Raw genomic sequence first — 19,106 nt, forward strand, 5'->3', positions numbered from 1 at the left:
ACCAGGGTGGTAATGCCAAACTTTATTTAACCATCTTGAGGTAAACAAAACAAGGTGGCCCTTCACATTTTTCAAAGAGTTGATAGATGAACACTTCAGAAAGTGCTGTATGTAAACTGCCATTCACTTAGCATCTGCCATGCAATAAATAGCATGATGATACATTGCCCTTTATCTTTCAGTGGAAAGCCAGCTACTGCTTTGTGACCTTATTTTGAATTTCAACCATCCTATGAAGGCCAAAGATTTAAGAGAAGCTGAAGAAAAAACTTGGAGTTTGACAGATTAAGTAATAACATCCATTTTCATGCATTGTCTTCTATTACTACTGTTTCAGTTTGAACTGTAAAATGATAGGACGGTTTCCTGCAGTTAGCCTATTTTTATTTTAAACTGAAAATGTGGAGTGGAAAAATGCTGTAAGTAGGTTATTGATTTTGAGAGGGTTTTTTTAACCCAAATTTCCCAAATTAAGACCACTAGGGCTAGAAAGACTGAAATCATTAACTAGAAAGGTCAGGAAACTGGGCATGAAGTTTTTCACATGGTTGTCTCCCTTTAAAAAAAGACATATTGGAACAGTAACAAAAGGTTTTAATTTACTTCATGTCAAGTCATTGCTCTCTTATCTCAGTTGTGCTCTGGAAAAGGGGATAAGAAACAGTCAGTAAAGGAGGAACTGCAGCTTGTCATTTGATCTGCCTTCCTCATTCTAAAAACGTTGCTGAGGAAGCGGGCCAAAGAGCAGATTACTTCTGGAAAACCGAAAGTACTTTAATTCTAGTTTCTGGACTGACTTTCTAATGCACCTAGCTACAAAAGAAAGAAAGAGTTAGTGGCCTAAATACTCTGTCCTGCAATCTTCTTGGCCCAAAATTTGAGTAGCCAGTATTTTCATGTAGTTCATTACAATCATACTTTACTTGTGGACATGTTTGAATGTTGAGGTGTGTTTTTATTGATATACAAAATCTGAATAATCAAATTAAGATTTACTCTGCTGAAAAAAATATGCAGTGTTATAATTTGTTATGCTGGTTTACATTTTATTTCTCTTTCACTAATGAGATGATTTAAGACAAATAAAACACAATTCCATAGGAGGTATTTCTGGGTTGTCAGACTTTTCAAGGCAGTGCAATGAAATAGAATTACAACCTCCAGCTCACATAATCAGTGGTAATATGGAAGAAACTGACTTTTCTTTCACAAGATTAGTACTGAGCTTTTAAAAAATATTGGGCTAGAAACAGGTTTTGACAGCTAAAGAATTTTTAAATTTTTATTTTTAATCCTTTTTTTGACTCATAGTTGCCTGGAAATGAAATTCGCTAACTTTGAATTCCAGCTTCTAGCTAAATATATTAGAAAGGAAGATAACATTTACAAAACATATATATTTAAAGTAAAAATGTTTATGAAATCTAATTATCTTCTCTGAGAAGCTATACAGATTACATGGAAGATATTTTTCTGCCTTGAATTTTGGTTCAAATATTTCAAGTGATATACACACAAATGGCTTTAAAGGAGAAAAAGCGTGACAAAGTCTAACATAATTATCAAACCAAGGTCTTGTCAGAAAACAAAAGTGACTAGAAAACCGAGGCAGAGTTGGATAAATCCCACTTAACAAAGGAGAGGGAAAAACTCTTGATACAGCATGCTTCAGTGGTCCTCAGTTACAACTTATATTTTAGAACTGAGAATGTTACTGGTTTTCTTGAAAAAATACAGTAAAAACAGAAAACAGTTGTGTAAGAGGAACTAAGTTTAGCCTGTCTGCTTTCTAAGAGATTTGGGTGTGTTCTGCCAATTAAGAATCACATGATGATAATCTTGTTGATGTGTCTCCTATAAAAAAGTAGTTGCTTAATTTAGAGTCAGAAAGATGCAGCTAGAGAGAGGTCTGTGTTAAGGGGGAAAAGCTTGTTTCTGAATGAGGTTAGAGGATCCTAGGCTACATAATCCCAATTTGTGGGCTAAGACATGCCACCAGTGAATTATCAGTATGGCAGAGAGAACATGATATCTGTAGGTATTTTATTTTTCTATAAAACTATGAACAAAGACAGTTTCATAGCTGAATAACACAGACACAGGTCTTGACAGGCAGCTGCATATCCAGGGTTGGGGGTTTTTTTTGGTGTCACTGAAACCTAGGTGTCTTTAGGATCCAGGTCAGAGTCCCAGTCTTTTCACAGAAGTGGCCATAGTTAGATTTATTGGGAAGTGTATTGTGGGAAAAAATTGGGCTTTTATCGTCTTTTGTCTACTCCTCAACTTTGACAAAGTTTGGGTCTACTCTGTATCACTTTAAATAACATAATTGCTGCTGCAGTTCTGATCTGAAAAATAGATTACTTTTTTTTTTTCCCTATGAAAGCAGAGACTTGTATTGGTATTTATTTCATGGGTCCTCTAATTTTGTGTGGAAATCATTTCAAGAAGATACACATGTGTTGGAAGAAAAAACATTCTCATGTCCTGCATGGTTAGTAGACAGTAATAAACACATTGTAGGAAAATCAGATTTATAGAGTACTGCATTTAAGGTATAATTTAAAAATAACATTGTCTTTTTTCCTTAAAGTTAAAAGGATTTTTAATGACTTCATGATTTTAGTTTGCTGAAAAAGGAAATATCCTGAAGTTTACAAACTTCAGCAGGCTTTGATGGTATATGTGATCTTCATTAAGGTCTCATTTAAATATGTCCTGCAGCATATTTTAACATGCACTGGTTTCTTGAACCTCTGTCTTTTCCATCAATCAGAAGAAGAGGTGTTCTTTGGAAGTAATCAATGATATCTGCTACAGAAGAAAAATCCTGTGGGATGGAAAAAATGAGAAGGCTATGGCAAAAATGTCAGAATTATTAGTAATTAGTAAAACCAAAAGGGTTTTTTTAAAACTCTAAATATTTAACAGTCTTATAAGGTCCAATAAATACTCTCAGATCAGCTGTTTTCATTCCTGCCATGATCTGTAGCTCAATAACTGTTAATCTAGTGTGCATATGACCTACTGCAGTGTTGTATAATTAATTTATGCAGTCTTGGCCTGTTTAATACATGATGTTGTCATTCTGCTTGACATGATGATCGCACTTGAAAGTTCAAAAAGTTGACTGGTAAATTCAGAGACTTCTGACTCAATCAGAACTGCAGTACATGTGCTGACCAGCCTGCCGTAAGTTTACTTACTTATGTAAGTAAACCAACAGTCTGGGAGCAAAGCAGTAAAGTTGGCAGATATGGATTTGCTCTCATCTGTATATTTCCCTTATCTGGTCTCTTAGTGCTAAACAAACATTCCCTAACCAGGTATATGGATTTCTAATAATAGCTGCATTCTAAGGCTATCCCTTCATTCCCTGAGTGCAAACAGGAGAATCTGATTTTACTTCCAGCAGTAACATATTCTATCAGGAATGACTCTAAGACAATAAGCAGAATTCCACTGGAGTGAAACAGCTGCCAGGTTAAGTAGCCTGACACAGGAATGAGACAGGAGATACATTAAGATGAAGGGAAGTAGTGTGAAAAACACATAGTACCTCTTTTCCTTTTAAGCCGGTTCCTAACAAATACATGTGATTTTGCTCCTGATAACGAATCTGGATGTTGTATACTTTATTTCTGTACAACACCATCAGTACATATGGATGAGTAGCAGTTTTTCTTGAGCTGTCTCTTACCAAGAATGTTCCATCCTGAAAGATGAAAAAATGAAAGATGACAACTAAACATCACTTCTGAGTTTGATCAGCATAACAACCTTAACTAGAGCATTCATGCTTTTATGTGTTTTTTCTTTCTGAAATCTCTTTCCTCCTGGTAAGAGAAATGGCACTATTAAAGAGTTTAGGTCATTTCTCAAATGTTTTATCTTTCAATTTGCTACATAAAACTTTCCTGTCTGATACAAATGCAGATTTTTAGGGAAGGGAGGAATGGTGTTCTATGAGGGAGAGATTCCATCAAAGGAGGAAGCAAAATATCAAAGGCCAAACCTCACATCACTTTAACCAGAAGAGAAGTTCATTTCTGGTAAGTGCCAATCAAGGTTCCTATGGGATCTATTTACAGACAGCCTAAAATAATGATAGTGTCTGTGTAGTTTTGGTAAAGGCAGTGATATTGTCTCACACTCTCTGCTTTTCTTCATTTCAGATCTGTTTTAACAAGTCTTCCATTGAAACACCCTTTCTTAAAGGCATTGAATGTGGTCTCATAAGCTGGACCTTCGTACAAGTCATTGAAATGCTGTACATGTCATCTTCAGCTCATTGCATGTGCTGTGAAGCATCACAGAGTAAGCAGATTTCCCACAGTGATGGCATACAATTTGGTTTATCTCCACATGCACAGTTAAGCCTGGGTTTCATCTGTTTGAATCTATACTTCATTTTGCTGGTAAATATGGCCTAGAAAAGGGTGGGATTCATCTCATCTAACTCAAGCTATCTAAAACTTGGAATTTGCAACAAATTCCTCACTGGTGACAGAGAACTATTTCCAGAGAACAAGTCGCTCTTTCTAAGAGAGGCGAGGTGAAACTGCTTTCTGGAGACACATAATCTGTTCTCTTGGACTATGGAGAACAACAGCCTTCATGGCTGGTTTAGACTAGATGTGTAACTTTTATGTGGGTAAAGATATTCAAGGCAATCCTTCACTCTAAGTATCTCTATTGGGGCTATAACCTTATCATGTTATTTACCTTCACTCTTCCCATACGACTGCAAGGACATCTAGCTAGGAGATGGTGACAATCACCAACGATTTAAAGAGTACCTTGTTTATTTTTCGAAGAGCTGCTTCTGCTTCTGGCCGGCTAACATAAGCAACGTACCATTCATCATTTAGTGAGTCCTGTGTTTTTTGTGAGAGAGGGTAAAGGAGAAAGTCAGCTGTCAATGAATGAGCTTGTGATGTTAACAACATACAAATAAGTAGAGAGAAATTTGAATGTGAGGGGTATTTGGGTTTATGTGCAGAATCTGTGAAGGTATGAGCTTCAGGGATCATACTAGTATATATTACTGTATGGTAAGTGGCACTAAATGATTTTAAAATTATTTGCTCACTTTGATAAATTTGAAAATATTACAAACCTAGCTATAATATGTCTGCAAGTAAACCAGGAAAACAGATATTTCCAAATATTTTCAGTGAAAGATAGATTTTAAGTGACATTTTCTCTTTTGTCTGCCTGGGACACTAGCATCCTTTGCCTTCGTTTCTCTGGGTTTTTTAAAAATTATTTTAATTTATTTTTTCTTTTTAAACTATCATCTGAGACAATAATGCAGACTTCCTGTGAACATACCATGTATGGTTGCCCAGCAGTGTTATCACCAGGAGTGGTTTGCTCTAAACTTGCATATTTAAAGAAATGTGAAACAAAAATGCACTTAAAGGGCATGAATTCTTTACTCACCAAGGTTTTGTGGAAGGAAGGAGAACTGAATATGTAATGCTAGTTGAAGGCAATTGTGCAAAACAAGTAATCCAGCAAACAAGTATTTTTCTTATTTTGTTCTACTGGGGTTTTGCTATTGTTGTTTTTCTTAGTGAAGACAAAATAAGGCACTAAAGTTTGACACAGAAAAGGAAACTGAAAGCACCTGCTAACATCCTTACAGTGACTACTAACTAGAAAAACAACTTTGAAAAATGTTCCCTCTCGAAATCAGAAAATTTGCTGTGTTTAGCAGTTATGGTTACTACTTGTAATGTTTTGTACCTCATCTTCCTCCACATTTGTTTGGTGAACAATCTGTCTGCTAGGAATTGGCAATGGAGGTCTTATGTCAGCTGTGCCTCTTGAAGGAGATCTGCTGTTGTTGCCTTCAAAGATATAAAAGTAGAAAAAAATGTTAAAACCAGGAAAATAATTTCATCTGTGGAGTGCATACAGGGTGTACAATCTTGATTTTATGAGGCATGAAGGATTTATATCACTCTGATACTGAGACATTTTGAATTGATTTGAAATCAGATTTAGGCTACTGTATGAGAACCAGGTTCTTTACATAAATTCATCCTTGGTGCACAGGGACTTTAACTGAACTTTTGCAGTTCAGGTTTCCCTGAATCAGATGAACTTGAAATAGAGGTTACATTTTTTTAGTTTCTGTACCACAATTACTCAGTTGAGAGCATCTCCGGTTTCTTTAGAGACAGTTAGAAGTAACGTTGTCTCTTTGCACTCCTTGCCTTCTTAGCACACAGAAACTAAAAAAAGTCACTGTAAGACATTGGCAGCCGTTACCATATGCAAAAAATTGTTTGCAAAGCAATTGATTTCTAAGCTTCTTTTATTTTTTACTTGTTATTACAAGATAAATATGCAGCATATTTCACATGGAAAGTGTTTTCTCCCTTTTTTGAGAGTATTAGTATACCACAGTGACTTGCAGGTAGTGTTGCTCAGCTCTCAGTAGTGTTAGCTACATTGAAAAAGATGCTTATATGAAGTTTTGACAATGGTTTATCTAGGCAGTAAGCCCAAACTTCATGGGAAAAAATAATCTTGGATTCAGACTGTTACACAAGATGCCTTTCAGGAACTTGATAGTTTTCTGTTCACAGTCCAACCAGAAACATCCATAGAAAAAAAAGATTCTATTAACTGCACTGAAACCACCTTTCAGCCTTCAGTCATTTTTTGACCAAAAAATGCAGGAATGCAGGATACAAACCTAGATGTAAGCGTGGTGGTAGTGAACTTGAAGACAGGTTTCTAGCACTGTTTAAAAAAAAAAAAAAGTAGTCAGTATAAATACACTTTGCTATACAACATTTCTGTGCTCTGAAGAACTGATCTGGACTTTGTGCCTGTTTTACAGAATGTGAGATCCTCTTGAGACCTATGCAGGATGAGGATAGCCTTCTCTTTCTTCTTTTTGTTTTTCTGTCCTCCTTTTTATGTCAGTAGATCCACCATTAAGTTTACTTGAAGCTGAGTATATGGGAATAAGGCAGAGGGAATCAGTAATGGGCCACCAAGACTTCTGTACCAGGATCAATGCAGAAAACTACTTCAGCTTGTTGAGTTTTCACAGGGAATGGCTACTTTATTGCCCTAAAGCAGGCAGCACAGGCAACAGCTTTCTAGATGTTTCTTTCTGCAGGTTCCACTTATAGAGTAATTTTTCTTGTGGCTTCTAAAACATTGTTGATGAAAATGCAGTTTCTCATCATTAATGTTGCAACTGCGGATGTGGAGCTACTGGAAAGAGTCCAGTGAAGGGCCACTAACATGATAAGGGATTGGAGCATCTCACATATGAGGAAAGGCTGAGGGAACTGGGACTGTTTAGCCTGGAAAAGAGAAGGCTCAGGAGGGATCTTATTAATGCATATAAATACCTGAAGGGAGAGCCAGGCTTTTTTCAGTGGTGCCCAGTGACAGGACCAGAGGCAGTGGGCACAAACTGAAACACAGGAGGTTCCCTCTGAACAGTAGGAAACACTTTTTTACTGTGAGGGCCACTGAGCACTGGAGCAGGTTGCCAAGAAAGGTTGTGGAGTCTCTGTTCTTGGAGATATTCAAAAGCCGTCTAGACATTGTGTTGGGCAGCCTGCTCTAGGTGACCCTGCTTGAGCAGGGGGGTTGGACCAGATGATGTCCAGAGGTCCCTGCCAACCTCAGCCATTCTGTGATTCTGTGAGCTATGAGCTGACAGTGGCACAGAGCTCATACCCACAGCACCATAACACTTCCATGTGCCTATGCTTTCCCTCCTGTGTTCATTTTTATGCTTTTTGTTAGAAAATCTACAATTTCCTTTTATGGCCTGATCCCAGAATCCACATCCAAAACTTCTCAAAATGAAGAATCCCAATCTTCAATTTTTCTTTTTTTTTTTTTAATTACTTCACCTAATTGGGAACAAACTGCCTGCACGTTTTTCCTTTGCAGTTCATATTTCTCTTCTGCTTAAATGAACTGTACAAAGAGCTCTGGGATGAATATGTTAACTATGTTTGCGGAACAAAAACACCCTATCATGGCTTGTGATTCATGGGAGAGAATCAGCCAAATTGGGGCCTCTGCTATAGCAAAATTTGGCAATGCTGTTTGAATATAAGCAGAAGTGTTCATCATAGGAATAGTTCATATTTGCATATGACCTTGCTATTGCTACTGCAATATTTGTTCTACTGGGGTGTCAGCAGTTCCAGAGGATGATGGTAAATGGGAGGAATTCATCAAAGAGCCATTAAAAAAACCCAGAGATTAGAAAATGTACTTCAGACTTAGACTCAAGGAGCCCACTCTAACTCATCAAAGGCTAAGTCTGTTGCACACTACATCAGAAATCAAAATTTAATTAAGGGCTCTTCTATCTAGCAAATGAAGACATAACAATCTAATATTTGGAAGTTGAAGCTAGAAAAAATGATAGTTGAAGCAAGGTTCACAATTTTAAATAGGAATTATTAAGCATTAGAACGAAATTTAATAAGGGGGTGATGAAATTCTTTCAGATTCAATCTAGACAACAAAGGTTGTGGGTTTTTTTAGTTTTGAAGCAATTAGTCATTGTAGCTCTAGCACTTAGGCTCCTAGAGTGTGCAGAATCCTTTTAACCCCTCTTTGACCTACATCCTGCACAGTTTTGTAGGAGAAGATGATCCCTTTCCAAAAGGGCTTGTCATTCCTATGGATCCTGCAGGCAATGGGAGAGATGTCTCAAGAATGGAAGCATTGTACCATGTAGGCCCTAAAATACTTCCTTGACATAAAACTGAGAGATCTGCATTTTTTTCTTGGTTGCCTGATGTACACTATCTGCTTCACTGAATACAGAGCTTCAATTATATGAAGGATTCTCCTCGATAGTGGGAACGACACAAATTAGCATGTAGTGGAGGCAAGCGTATAGCCTGAAAAATAATGGACTGCTTCAAGTAGTTATCTTGCGTTCGCCTGAGAATGCTGTAGCCGCATACATACTATTATTTGCTAAATTGCAGAGATTGAGATTCAAAAGGAATGACACAATAATGCGTGAAACAAACCTTTCTGGACCAGGCATACTGTTGGATCCTGGCTTAGGTGGAGGCTTGACGGATTTGGATGGGAATGTATTGGAGCTGTATGGGGGCAAAGATAGCTGTGGCACTGGTCTTTGGGGTGCAGCTGTGAAGAGGAAGAGAAGGAAACTTAAAACTTATGTGAGACATTCTTAAATGAGGTAGAATGAAGAAATGCTGTTACATTACTGCTGTTTAATTAGATAAACATAATGGAGTAAACTGTTTTATAAAAAGTCCTTGATATGTTAGTTACAGATTGTAAACTCATATGGTCAACTGAGAACTTAAAATTAAGTATTAAAATTAAAAATAAACTGGAACAGGCTTGAGCAACATTTACGTTTTCTACCTTCTGTTTTGGATAAGCCACAATTCAGATAGATACCTTAACTGCAGTAAAGCTGAAGGTGGTACATAACCATCTGTTCTCTGTTACGTTGCTTCTAAATAGTGGAATTGAGGTTACTGTTTTGAACTTCATACCTTTGTGAGATTTCTCCCATATCATCATAAAAAGCAGCATAAAATAAAACATCTTCTTTCTGCAGTGTCCTCAGACCTCAACTACTGGTGAAAGGGGAACAGATTAACTGTGCTCTGCACAGCTTAAACAGCCCTATTCTTTATGGAGTCTTAGAGGCAGTGATAATTTGTAGAGACTGGGCCAAATGTTCTGCTTCTGTTATGGCATCACTTTACCAACCTAATTTTAAGAACCAGGATTCTGAAGTAATTTATACTCTTATTATATGAAACAAATTCTGCTTCTGTTTGTTAGAGTAAATAACATTACACAGAAGACTAGTACCAGCAGGGTTTGGCTGAATGTTTTGTTGAAAACTGGGACAATACCAGGTTTACATGCCCAGCTGTTTGATGCTGCGTGCAGATCACAAATCTCTAAAATGTAATGTGCTTCAAAATAAGAAATCCTGCTGTCTTGTAACCAGCTGACTGAAGGAAGCTATTAGCTATTGATTTCCTGTGTTTTGTGGCTTTGATACATAAATCTGCATGAGGTACTTTATAAGCATTCTACAACCTGTCAAGATACCACCTGACTTTTTGACATGGCTCTAAAGGAACAACTCTGCAATCATTTCTTTTTTTTAGAACTAAGACAAAGACAGACTTTAATACTTACTGTCTTCTTCTTCCTGGGGAGCCAAAAGAAAATAAAAATTAGCAACATATTATAGCACAGTTCTTAGGGATATTTTACAAAACAAAACCCTGGAAGTTGGTGAATTTTGAGTACACAAGGACTCTAATATCTATACTGTCACTTTCATCTAAAATGCTGGGGTTTCTATCTTCATGCAACACCAAATAATTTTTAAAGTTCTTTCATTAAGGTGCAGCTATTATTTACAAATAAGCCATGAGGTAGATGTCTCATATGGATCTTGACCCAAAGTAGTCAGAAACTCTCAGCAGATGTAAACTTTCCTCATCCCTTCAGTAAGTGTAGGCTCTGAGTTATCTGAAAGTGAAATCCTTAGGTCAGCTTAAGCTGAAAAAAAAACCCCAAAACCCAAAACCTAGTGTAAGCAAAATCAATTCTCCCATGTCATAAAAAAAATCTGTTATCTAAGATAAAGTACTCAGGGAATAAACTGAGCTTGACATAGAAGAACTGGTTAAAAAGAAACCATGTGCTATGAAAGATTCCAGAATTATTAGTTTATACAGGTACTTCATTTTATTGCAGTCCCTATACCTTTAAATATTTGCTTTGAGACTATACTTACTTCATTTTTTTTGTGTGGTGGCCAACCCTGCCTGAAATGAAACAGAGGAAACAAAACATGAATCATAGGTGGAATATTACTCATTCACTTTGTGTGCATTAGGCCATATTTTCAACTAAGACATGAGTTTATAGTAAGTTTTACAGACCCAATGAATGCAGAAACATTTTTTTCCCTCATAAAAATATCTAAGATTCTAATTTTCGGCCATAATCTAAGACATTATGCTAGTCCTTAGCCCATCTTGATTCTGTCAACAAGGAAAATGTCTGATGAATTTATTATAAGATTAGAACTTAAAACAAGTTTTTACAATGATGAAACATTAGACTTCAAGTCTTGAACTCATTTATAGTACTTAGCAACATTGCTGAAGCACATGATAAGCCTTCCAGTCTTTGTTTCTCTGATAAATTTTCCTGGCTGATTAGCAGATCTCAATTACTGTCTTATTTTCTTTTAAGATCAGTCACAATGTTCAGCCCACAAGTTATCTAGAAAATGCTAGAGAATGATCTAGTTCTGCTAGAGAATGCTGTTTGTTATTAAGAGGGAGTTTTGCAGGCTAGTAAAATCAATGGTAGGAAAGTAAAGCTATCCTAAAAAATATAGCAATAGAACTCATGAATGAATGTTCCCTAGAGCAAGAACTTGATCTGGTGGAAAAAACATGGATCGTATATGTCTTTGTGCAACTTGGAAGTGAGTCATGCCCTATATGAAACAGTCATGGCTGTTTCAGACATGACTGGAGAGACAGCCTTTTCTGCATTCACACTTTTCTGCAGCTTACAGCACATCCCATGCATATTCATAAAGCAAAACTTTGATATCCGCAGACACTGCTGTCATGCAGTAGCAGTAAATTATACTATCCTGTGTTGCTTATCCATGTTTTTGTTAAATTTAATTTATCCTTTATTAAATTTCAATTAAATGAACACTTACTTTACAGGGGTTTGCTTCCTTAGAGGAGATGGATTGCCTCTTTCATATCTGTCACTTGGTGGGACAGGAGGTTTTGGCATCATTGCTAGCTGTTCCCCCAGGGATCTAAAGCAGGAGCAAGATGATGAAATAAAGGCAGAAAGCTGCTTACTAAGAAATAACTGGGTAATACTGGCACTGAGAGTCTCATTTCCAGAGGTGAAACTCTTACCTTAGCTGCGAAGTCAGAGGCTGTAAAACAACAAGGAATAGTTAACAGAATGTGTAAGTATATCAAAATAGGTGAAAAACATCAATAAGCACCAAACAAAAAAGACCTTACTTTTTCAGGAAAGCCTGGCTTCCTTCCTGAAAATAAAAAAAGCTTACATTTAGAAAAAAAGAAATTTAAGATAATTAATTAAACTTTCTATGAAACAAACAAGTTTTGCATATCATCGAAAGTGAATTTTGCAGACTGAAGCACTCAGCCTCCTGAGATGTAAGCCAGAAAAATATTTTGGCTTTGCAAGAGATGGCAAAATTGCAATATCTCTTAAAAGGAAAATGCAAAAATTTTCAAAAAGTGGCATGTTTTACGATCATATTTTCTATGGTTCAACTTTGAATTACTGGATACTTTTATGCCATTATATAACAGATGAAAGTGTTTAAGTAATAAAAATCATAGAGTAGTCTCTTCAGATTCTTTGTAAAATACGGTTTTCAGGTCTGAAACAAATGCTATTTTTTTTCCTATGTATTTTCAGTTCTCAGCATTCTTTTAGGTCTGGGTGCCAAATTACATATAGTAGCGTATGCAGAGTTTTGTTAGCTTTGTATGCAAAAGTTATTTCCTCTTTTAATCTACTAAGTATTTCCTTGTCCATTCACTTAAGTATTACATCAAACCTTTTTTGCACAGGGATCTCATAATGTCTGTCCGTTCAACTAGTCCTGACCTAGGGTTGCTACTTTCTAGATCCAATTCCTCTCACTTTAAAAGTACTGCTCACATTATTTATTCATAAACAGATCACCTTGTATGTGATTGTATTACAGTATGCTTGGTTGAGCCTCGTTCTTTTGCATGAATGATATTCAAACTGATAATTTTGAATAATTAAAAAAAACCCATTGATATTAGCATAAGCAAATACTGACCTGATACTGGGCTTTCTCTTTCAAATGGTGGAGCAAGGCGATCCAGCGGGGGTTTTGTGCTTCTGTCTATAGAAGGAGCTGGGGCTAAACACAAAAGCTGGGTAAGATAATTTGCTTGTATAGGTCAATATATCTTTATTTTGCATAGCCATGAACTGGTGTTCCTTATTAGGATAACAAGTGAGGCTTCCATATAAATAGTAGAAGAGGGTGGAACTGAGGAGATACAGGCAAAAGTGAAGTGCTATATAGCCCGTGAGAAAAGCTTTACAAAGAGAAAACCAGCTGTACTTACGTTTCAAAGGCTTGATATTTCTGTCTCTACTCAAGTCATTGTTGCTTGGTGGAGGAGGAAAAGCTGGCAGCTAAAACAAATATTTTGCACGTGGTTAAAGTGTGTCTTCGCCTTTCTGTTTTAATTTTAGTATATTAACTCCACCACACCACATCTGCCAATCTTTGTCTCTGGTACAGCACAAGGAATAGGTGTCTGCTCAACCCAGGAAGGGTAGGAGCCATTAACACTCCTGAAGAATGACCTACGTATATGTTTTTTTGTTAGATGCAGAATTGCCTCCATCTGTTTCATCTCACAAGGAATACTCTAGTGGGGTGTTATCTTCGGGGAGGGCTTGGGTATTGTCAAAGGAAAGAAACAGGACCTTCAACAATGCTGCTGTATCTTTGCCCCTTCAAAGCTGCAGGTGTTAGTTTTGAAAACTGGTATTGAAATTAGTGGATGTAAGTTTGAAGTTGAGAAATATGTTTTAAGTCTGTGTTACTGACTGTTGCTGACTGAAGGAGGGGAAGAGAGGACTGTTCTTTGTTACTGGGAGAGCTTGGGTCAAACAGTATTGTGTTGTCAGCAGCTGCAAAAGATGTTTGCATCTAAACCTAGATTTCTCCAGACAAATGCCTTCCAATGTTTGTTCTTATTCCCCAAAAAACAGAGCAGCAATTTAGGACAGCAGTCTTGAGAACTCATGACACCTAAGAGTCCTATGTGTTTTGTATATGTGAACTATGACACTGGATCAGGCCAAAAGTCCCTCTATCACATCCTAAAATTACCTTTATTTGTGTACATGGGTAGGTCTAATGTACATCTGTTCTGGCATACAGTGAACCTGTAGTGCCAGTTGTAAACAGCACAATAGCTTTCAGTTTTGAAGTATTCACAGGACAAAAAAAAGGAGAAAATCTGGGTCATCAGGGTTCTCATTATACAGTCCCTTATACTTTTAAGTGGCCTTAATTCAATTGGACAACTGCTAGCAGTATAGCTTGGAAAGACTTAGCCTTTTTTTCTTTTTACAAATATCACTAAAGAAACAAAGAGGGATCTATTACAAATCTATAATTTATATGGGAGAGGTATTCACAGGTGGGTACAAATTTCCAGGCTAAGAAACAACCAAGTAATGTGAAATAATTTATTTGTCCCATGAAATTTAATTGTTCCATGAAAAAATGACCACCCTGTAACAGAGTTCAAATCTATTTTGATGGCTGAAATTCTTCCTCTACATATACTATCTGAATAAAAATGGCATTACACTTGGACTTCTAAGAAGGTATTAGCAAAGGAAATAGGTGAAATATTAAGAAAGAAACATACAGAAGCACCTCTTCCCCCAAATGAGGCTGGTACTGGGGATGGGCCAGGTCGCTGGGGTGGTACTGGAGGCTGAAGTGATGATCTAGTTGTTGGAGGTCTGTCTAAAGAAAACAAAAATCCAAAACTAAACAACTACACAAACAGTTTGGTTATTTTATTCTCATTAGATGTTTATGAAAAAGAGCCCTTGCAATAACCTGCATACTTAACTTAATATATCATAAAGATTTGTTTTAGTATATAATGGACAGTTGCTCTTTCTTTTCCCAATTTTCACTAGAGTTTTTTGCCACTGTTTTGACAACTTGTTCTGTTCAAGGTTGCACTACTAAACCTCATACAGTATGCACATATACTTCATGCAGATTCAAACCAAAGGCCAAATAATGCACACATCACATGAAACTAATCTTTAATCCAACAGAGCTTGTCTGAAATAGAAAACTTAGCTTTAAAAGTCACAAAGCCACCAACATGCACTAAGTCTGTGCCGCAAAACCTTGTTCATGAACTACACTGTTCACTTCAAGGAAAAACCTTCTATATTCCATTACCAGCCACCTAAAATGTGGCTGATAACGTGTGAAAATATCATTTACAAATTATTAATAACACTTGGTTTTTAGTAATTACCTATATAATCTGTGTTGTTTGCAAGTGACTTGGCAGGAAATATGACATTGTGGTGTGCTTCATCGTTATTGGATGGAGGTGGCTCATAACCATCACTGTCATGTTCTGCTTCCTCAGGTTCTTCTGTTGGTGATTCATAGTCAGCCTCATCTTCCTTTTCCTGGTCATCATCAGGGCTTTCATAGTCATCATCTTCATCCTGGCAAATGTACATAAAAGATGGTTGCTGTCACAGGATACTGAACACTGCAGTGCAATTTCCTTGTGGCCTTTCACTGTGGTATTTTTCACTCTGGAGGATATCAAGTTTTTATAACCAGTTTGAGTGAAAAAATTCTCTGTTGAAATAAAATGGGGAAAGGAGGCAGCATTTTATTAACACATACAGCACTCAACAGCTTAAGAAAGAAAACGAGTATCATTTTATAACAGTAACTGCAGTGGAAGTTATCAAGATAAGGTGATAGCTTATTGAAATGCACAGTTCCTTTGTTTTGGGTAACAGACAAGGCACCAGCAAACAATTCAGTGCTTCCTAGAAACACACTGGAGCAGCAGGTGATGCCTGTTGATATTCATTCTTACTTAATAGCACATACTCTACAGCCTGCAACTCAACTTTTAAAAAATGCTTCAGAAAAAATGAGGTCTTTGATACGGGTCTTGGTGCCCTCCGCTGACCAGAACCAAAACAGCTTCATACAACTTGCAGGACCTAGTAAGATCACAGTGAAAATATGGTAGCGGTCATTGCACACATCTTCTGTGCAATCTGCCAAGGCTTACAAGAAAAAGAATATTCAATTTGTCATTGGCATCTTGGCTGAAATTTTCAGACTAGCTCTGTATTGACATAGAGCCCAGGTGCTCTACAGGTGATTACTTTTACCTTTTGTGCTCCTAAAATAGCAGCAAATCTCCTGCAAACTTGTGGGTTTTTTCTCCGTTTTTTGCAAAAAAACATTGGCACTGGTCAATGTAAGAGTTCTTCATAAACCCGGACTGTGCATCAGTCAGCTTATTCATTTAGCTAGCTGAGTTTTGTATGCTTCATCTAATGACATTTACCAATGCATTTTCTATGCCGAAAGGCAAAAGGAACTTTTGCAGTCTAGTTGGCCTCAAAAAATTAGATTCTTCAACAAATCAACTCTAGAGAATAAAATGGCAAGACTTTGCCATTGAATAACATAGCAACCTTTCCTTTACTAGCCACCTCTTCTCAGAGCTTGAAATAGGTATATAAAATTCAGCTAAGGTTCTGTGGACACCTGGTCGTAGGCTGTGAGCTTCTACTTGAGCCAGTGGTATAGGACTGCCATTCTGAAGCTCTGCCTTGCATCACTGGGGGAGACCCTTTTCTCAGTGAAGAAATTTGTACGCAGCTACTCCAATCATTCATGCTCCTGCTTCTCTTTCTCCTCATCCTAACACCCCGTGACGTTGCTCACTCCATCCATGCTGCCCAAAGTAGATAATGCAAGAAATGATAGGCCTTGCAGAAGAGTTAATCCATTCAACCAGTAGGTTTTGTTAATCCTGATACTCACAAATGAAGACCAGCCACCGTCTTCTTGACTGTATCCTGCGTAAAGAAGCATAACCACAGGCTTCTTAGCATGTACAACTTTAAACTATCAAGATGTAACTTGACAAAGAAGACACAACAAGTCCCAGATCAGTTCTGAACCATGATGCTATGTCACAGGAACAAGGCAGGTCTTTCAAGTGTAGGCAGGCAGTCATGAAAGGTACTACAAATAACATTCTGATTCAATACTAAGAGTATAGCTTATGTGAGATGATATATGTGCTGTCACTTCAAGTTTGTCCTACGCTTCCAGTTTTAAATATAATTTGAAGTAGAATGCTTTCAGAATGAGCACAGACTTCTTATCTCTCTGATACTATTTTAGCTCTCCTATCAACAGGTTTTTTAATTTCAGTAGGACTGGGGGAACATGGTAGCTTGCAGAAATTTTAAGTGCTCGTGGCCTACTAAGAAAATAGTTGAAATAAAAATTCAGAACACGGCAGACATCTAGAAGCTTACCTCTCTAATACAGGGTGCTGCTAGGAGTAGGGGCAGGGGGCAGAGGTGTTGGAACAGAAATATATAAGCACTGATACTATGTATTGGGTATGAAAGGCAGTCTGAGGATGCTCATGTAAATGTCTCTGCTCTTGCCTTTCTTCACCATCTTTTCTATTTTAAAAACATTTTTTCTTCCTTGTTCTCCTGTAACTACTCTTTATTCTTTTTGCAACTTCTTCATGCTCTCATCTTTTCCTGTTTGTTGTTTTGGGCTCCCCCCCCCCCCCGCCCCATTTACTCTGCCCTGCAGAGATGAACTTAATATTTTAATATTTTTAAACATTTTTTGTTGTTAGAGACTATCTGCCAGTACACACTTACCTGGATTTTCAGGACATTTTTGTGTTTGGGCCCTACAACAAAGATACAAAAAAATAAATTCCTTCCATTTGCAATTCTTAAATGTTTGAAGCATACTAAAATCTGTTGCGAATAAAGGTAATATTTAGCTTTAACAGTAGAATGAAGTTTATATAGGTGAGTTTAACTCTGCCCAAAATGCCAAAAACACACTACTTCGTATTTCACATACAGGATCCTAATGTAAGCTAAACTGTGTTGAACAAAATTCAAGTCAGTAAGGTCAAGCGTTTAGAAACAAGGGGACTCAGTAAATAAATTTACCAGGGTCCCCAGTCCTGAAAATAGAAACTTTCTTTACTAATTCCATTCAAGCTGCTGATAGTCAAGTTCATAAATATTTGTAGGGTTGATAAATATTTTCATGGGTTTCAATTCTAGTTTTGAACTCTAGTTAATGCAAAGGTGTAAAATCATGTTATCAGATGATGTAAAACCATGTTATGTAGACTAGACTTAGCTTTTCACTGCATATGAATATAAATTGTTCTTTTCACATGCAATGTTCTTGCAATTTTTGCTCTTTTTCTATTGCAAGAATATTATATTCAATGATAAGTCATAAAGTATTAAAAAGTGTAACGAAGTATAGGTCTGTGAAATGTATTAATGATGATTTATTAATGCAATAATATGTGCCTAGGCTTTATAGCATTCCTAAAAATTAATTTACTCAGGTGGAAAATTGTATGAAATTTATATGTTACTTGGTTCCGGACATGGCAGAAGTATCTAGGGTGTTCATGGGCTCTGGCTTTGCTATTCTTAACAGATGACATTAACAAAACAGAGTTTTATTTTATATAATTTCCAGCCTGTCCCTCTGACCCAGGTATTACTGGCCAAATGGAAAACTGTCCAGAAAAGATATATCTGAAAGCTTTGAAAAAGAAAGCTGAGTTGTTTTACTTACCATTTTGGAAAGAAAGATAGCCTCCCTTCATTTCTGTTTATTTCTTGACTTAATTTACTTACAATTCTATTTAAAAGAAACACAAAAATAGTTTAAAAAAACTCCTTGAAACTTGTCAGTCATTTTCTTAGCTGCTTTCCCTCAATATATACTAAATTAAATCTGGTAATTCAGAATTATTATTTACTATGTGGTAAGAATATTGAATTTATCATCTCATTGCAAAGTTGCACTATAGCATATCCAATTGAAAACTAGACCTTTTTTTACATAGAAAAAAACCCATATTGTTGGATCAAGCTTAAAAATAAACATTAAACCCAGCAAGCCTTAGAAACTTTGGGTGTGGTAGACATCACGCACTAGAACACTGCTTTAAATAATGGTAATTGTATTTGTATTATTTTGCATGGAAAATGCTTCAGGAAACAGCTTCTACCAAGCTTATGGTTGCAAAAGCAGGGATTAAATGTACCCTATGTCTACTGTCTATTCTTTTTGTCTTCCTCCCTCCCTCCCAGGTGTATCCCAAGATACACCTAATCCAGAATCCCCCCAGTAAAGAAGGTGAAAAGGTTGATTTAGTTCCATG

General features: G+C 36.8%; 1 protein-coding gene across 1 annotated transcript in view; it reads right to left on the reverse strand.

Moving 5' to 3' along the window:
• Window positions 1–955: 955 nt before the first annotated feature.
• LCP2 (lymphocyte cytosolic protein 2) overlaps window positions 956–19,106 on the reverse strand; it is a 33,890-nt gene continuing 15,739 nt past the window's right edge. The window contains exons 4-21 of the mRNA XM_076350247.1: window positions 18,515–18,580; window positions 17,563–17,594; window positions 16,697–16,731; window positions 15,147–15,345; window positions 14,514–14,614; window positions 13,191–13,260; window positions 12,896–12,979; window positions 12,075–12,100; window positions 11,964–11,983; window positions 11,753–11,857; window positions 10,805–10,835; window positions 10,198–10,210; window positions 9,036–9,156; window positions 6,710–6,756; window positions 5,752–5,855; window positions 4,800–4,877; window positions 3,560–3,715; window positions 956–2,830 (exon numbers count right to left, since the gene is read on the reverse strand). Of these exons, the coding sequence (XP_076206362.1) occupies window positions 2,708–2,830; window positions 3,560–3,715; window positions 4,800–4,877; window positions 5,752–5,855; window positions 6,710–6,756; window positions 9,036–9,156; window positions 10,198–10,210; window positions 10,805–10,835; window positions 11,753–11,857; window positions 11,964–11,983; window positions 12,075–12,100; window positions 12,896–12,979; window positions 13,191–13,260; window positions 14,514–14,614; window positions 15,147–15,345; window positions 16,697–16,731; window positions 17,563–17,594; window positions 18,515–18,580 (1,411 nt within the window). The 3' untranslated portion in view covers window positions 956–2,707. The remainder of the gene's footprint in view (window positions 2,831–3,559; window positions 3,716–4,799; window positions 4,878–5,751; window positions 5,856–6,709; window positions 6,757–9,035; window positions 9,157–10,197; window positions 10,211–10,804; window positions 10,836–11,752; window positions 11,858–11,963; window positions 11,984–12,074; window positions 12,101–12,895; window positions 12,980–13,190; window positions 13,261–14,513; window positions 14,615–15,146; window positions 15,346–16,696; window positions 16,732–17,562; window positions 17,595–18,514; window positions 18,581–19,106) is intronic.

The sequence above is a fragment of the Aptenodytes patagonicus genome, chromosome 12 (genome assembly GCF_965638725.1).
Source record: "Aptenodytes patagonicus chromosome 12, bAptPat1.pri.cur, whole genome shotgun sequence".
In the NCBI taxonomy this organism is placed as follows: domain Eukaryota; kingdom Metazoa; phylum Chordata; class Aves; order Sphenisciformes; family Spheniscidae; genus Aptenodytes; species Aptenodytes patagonicus.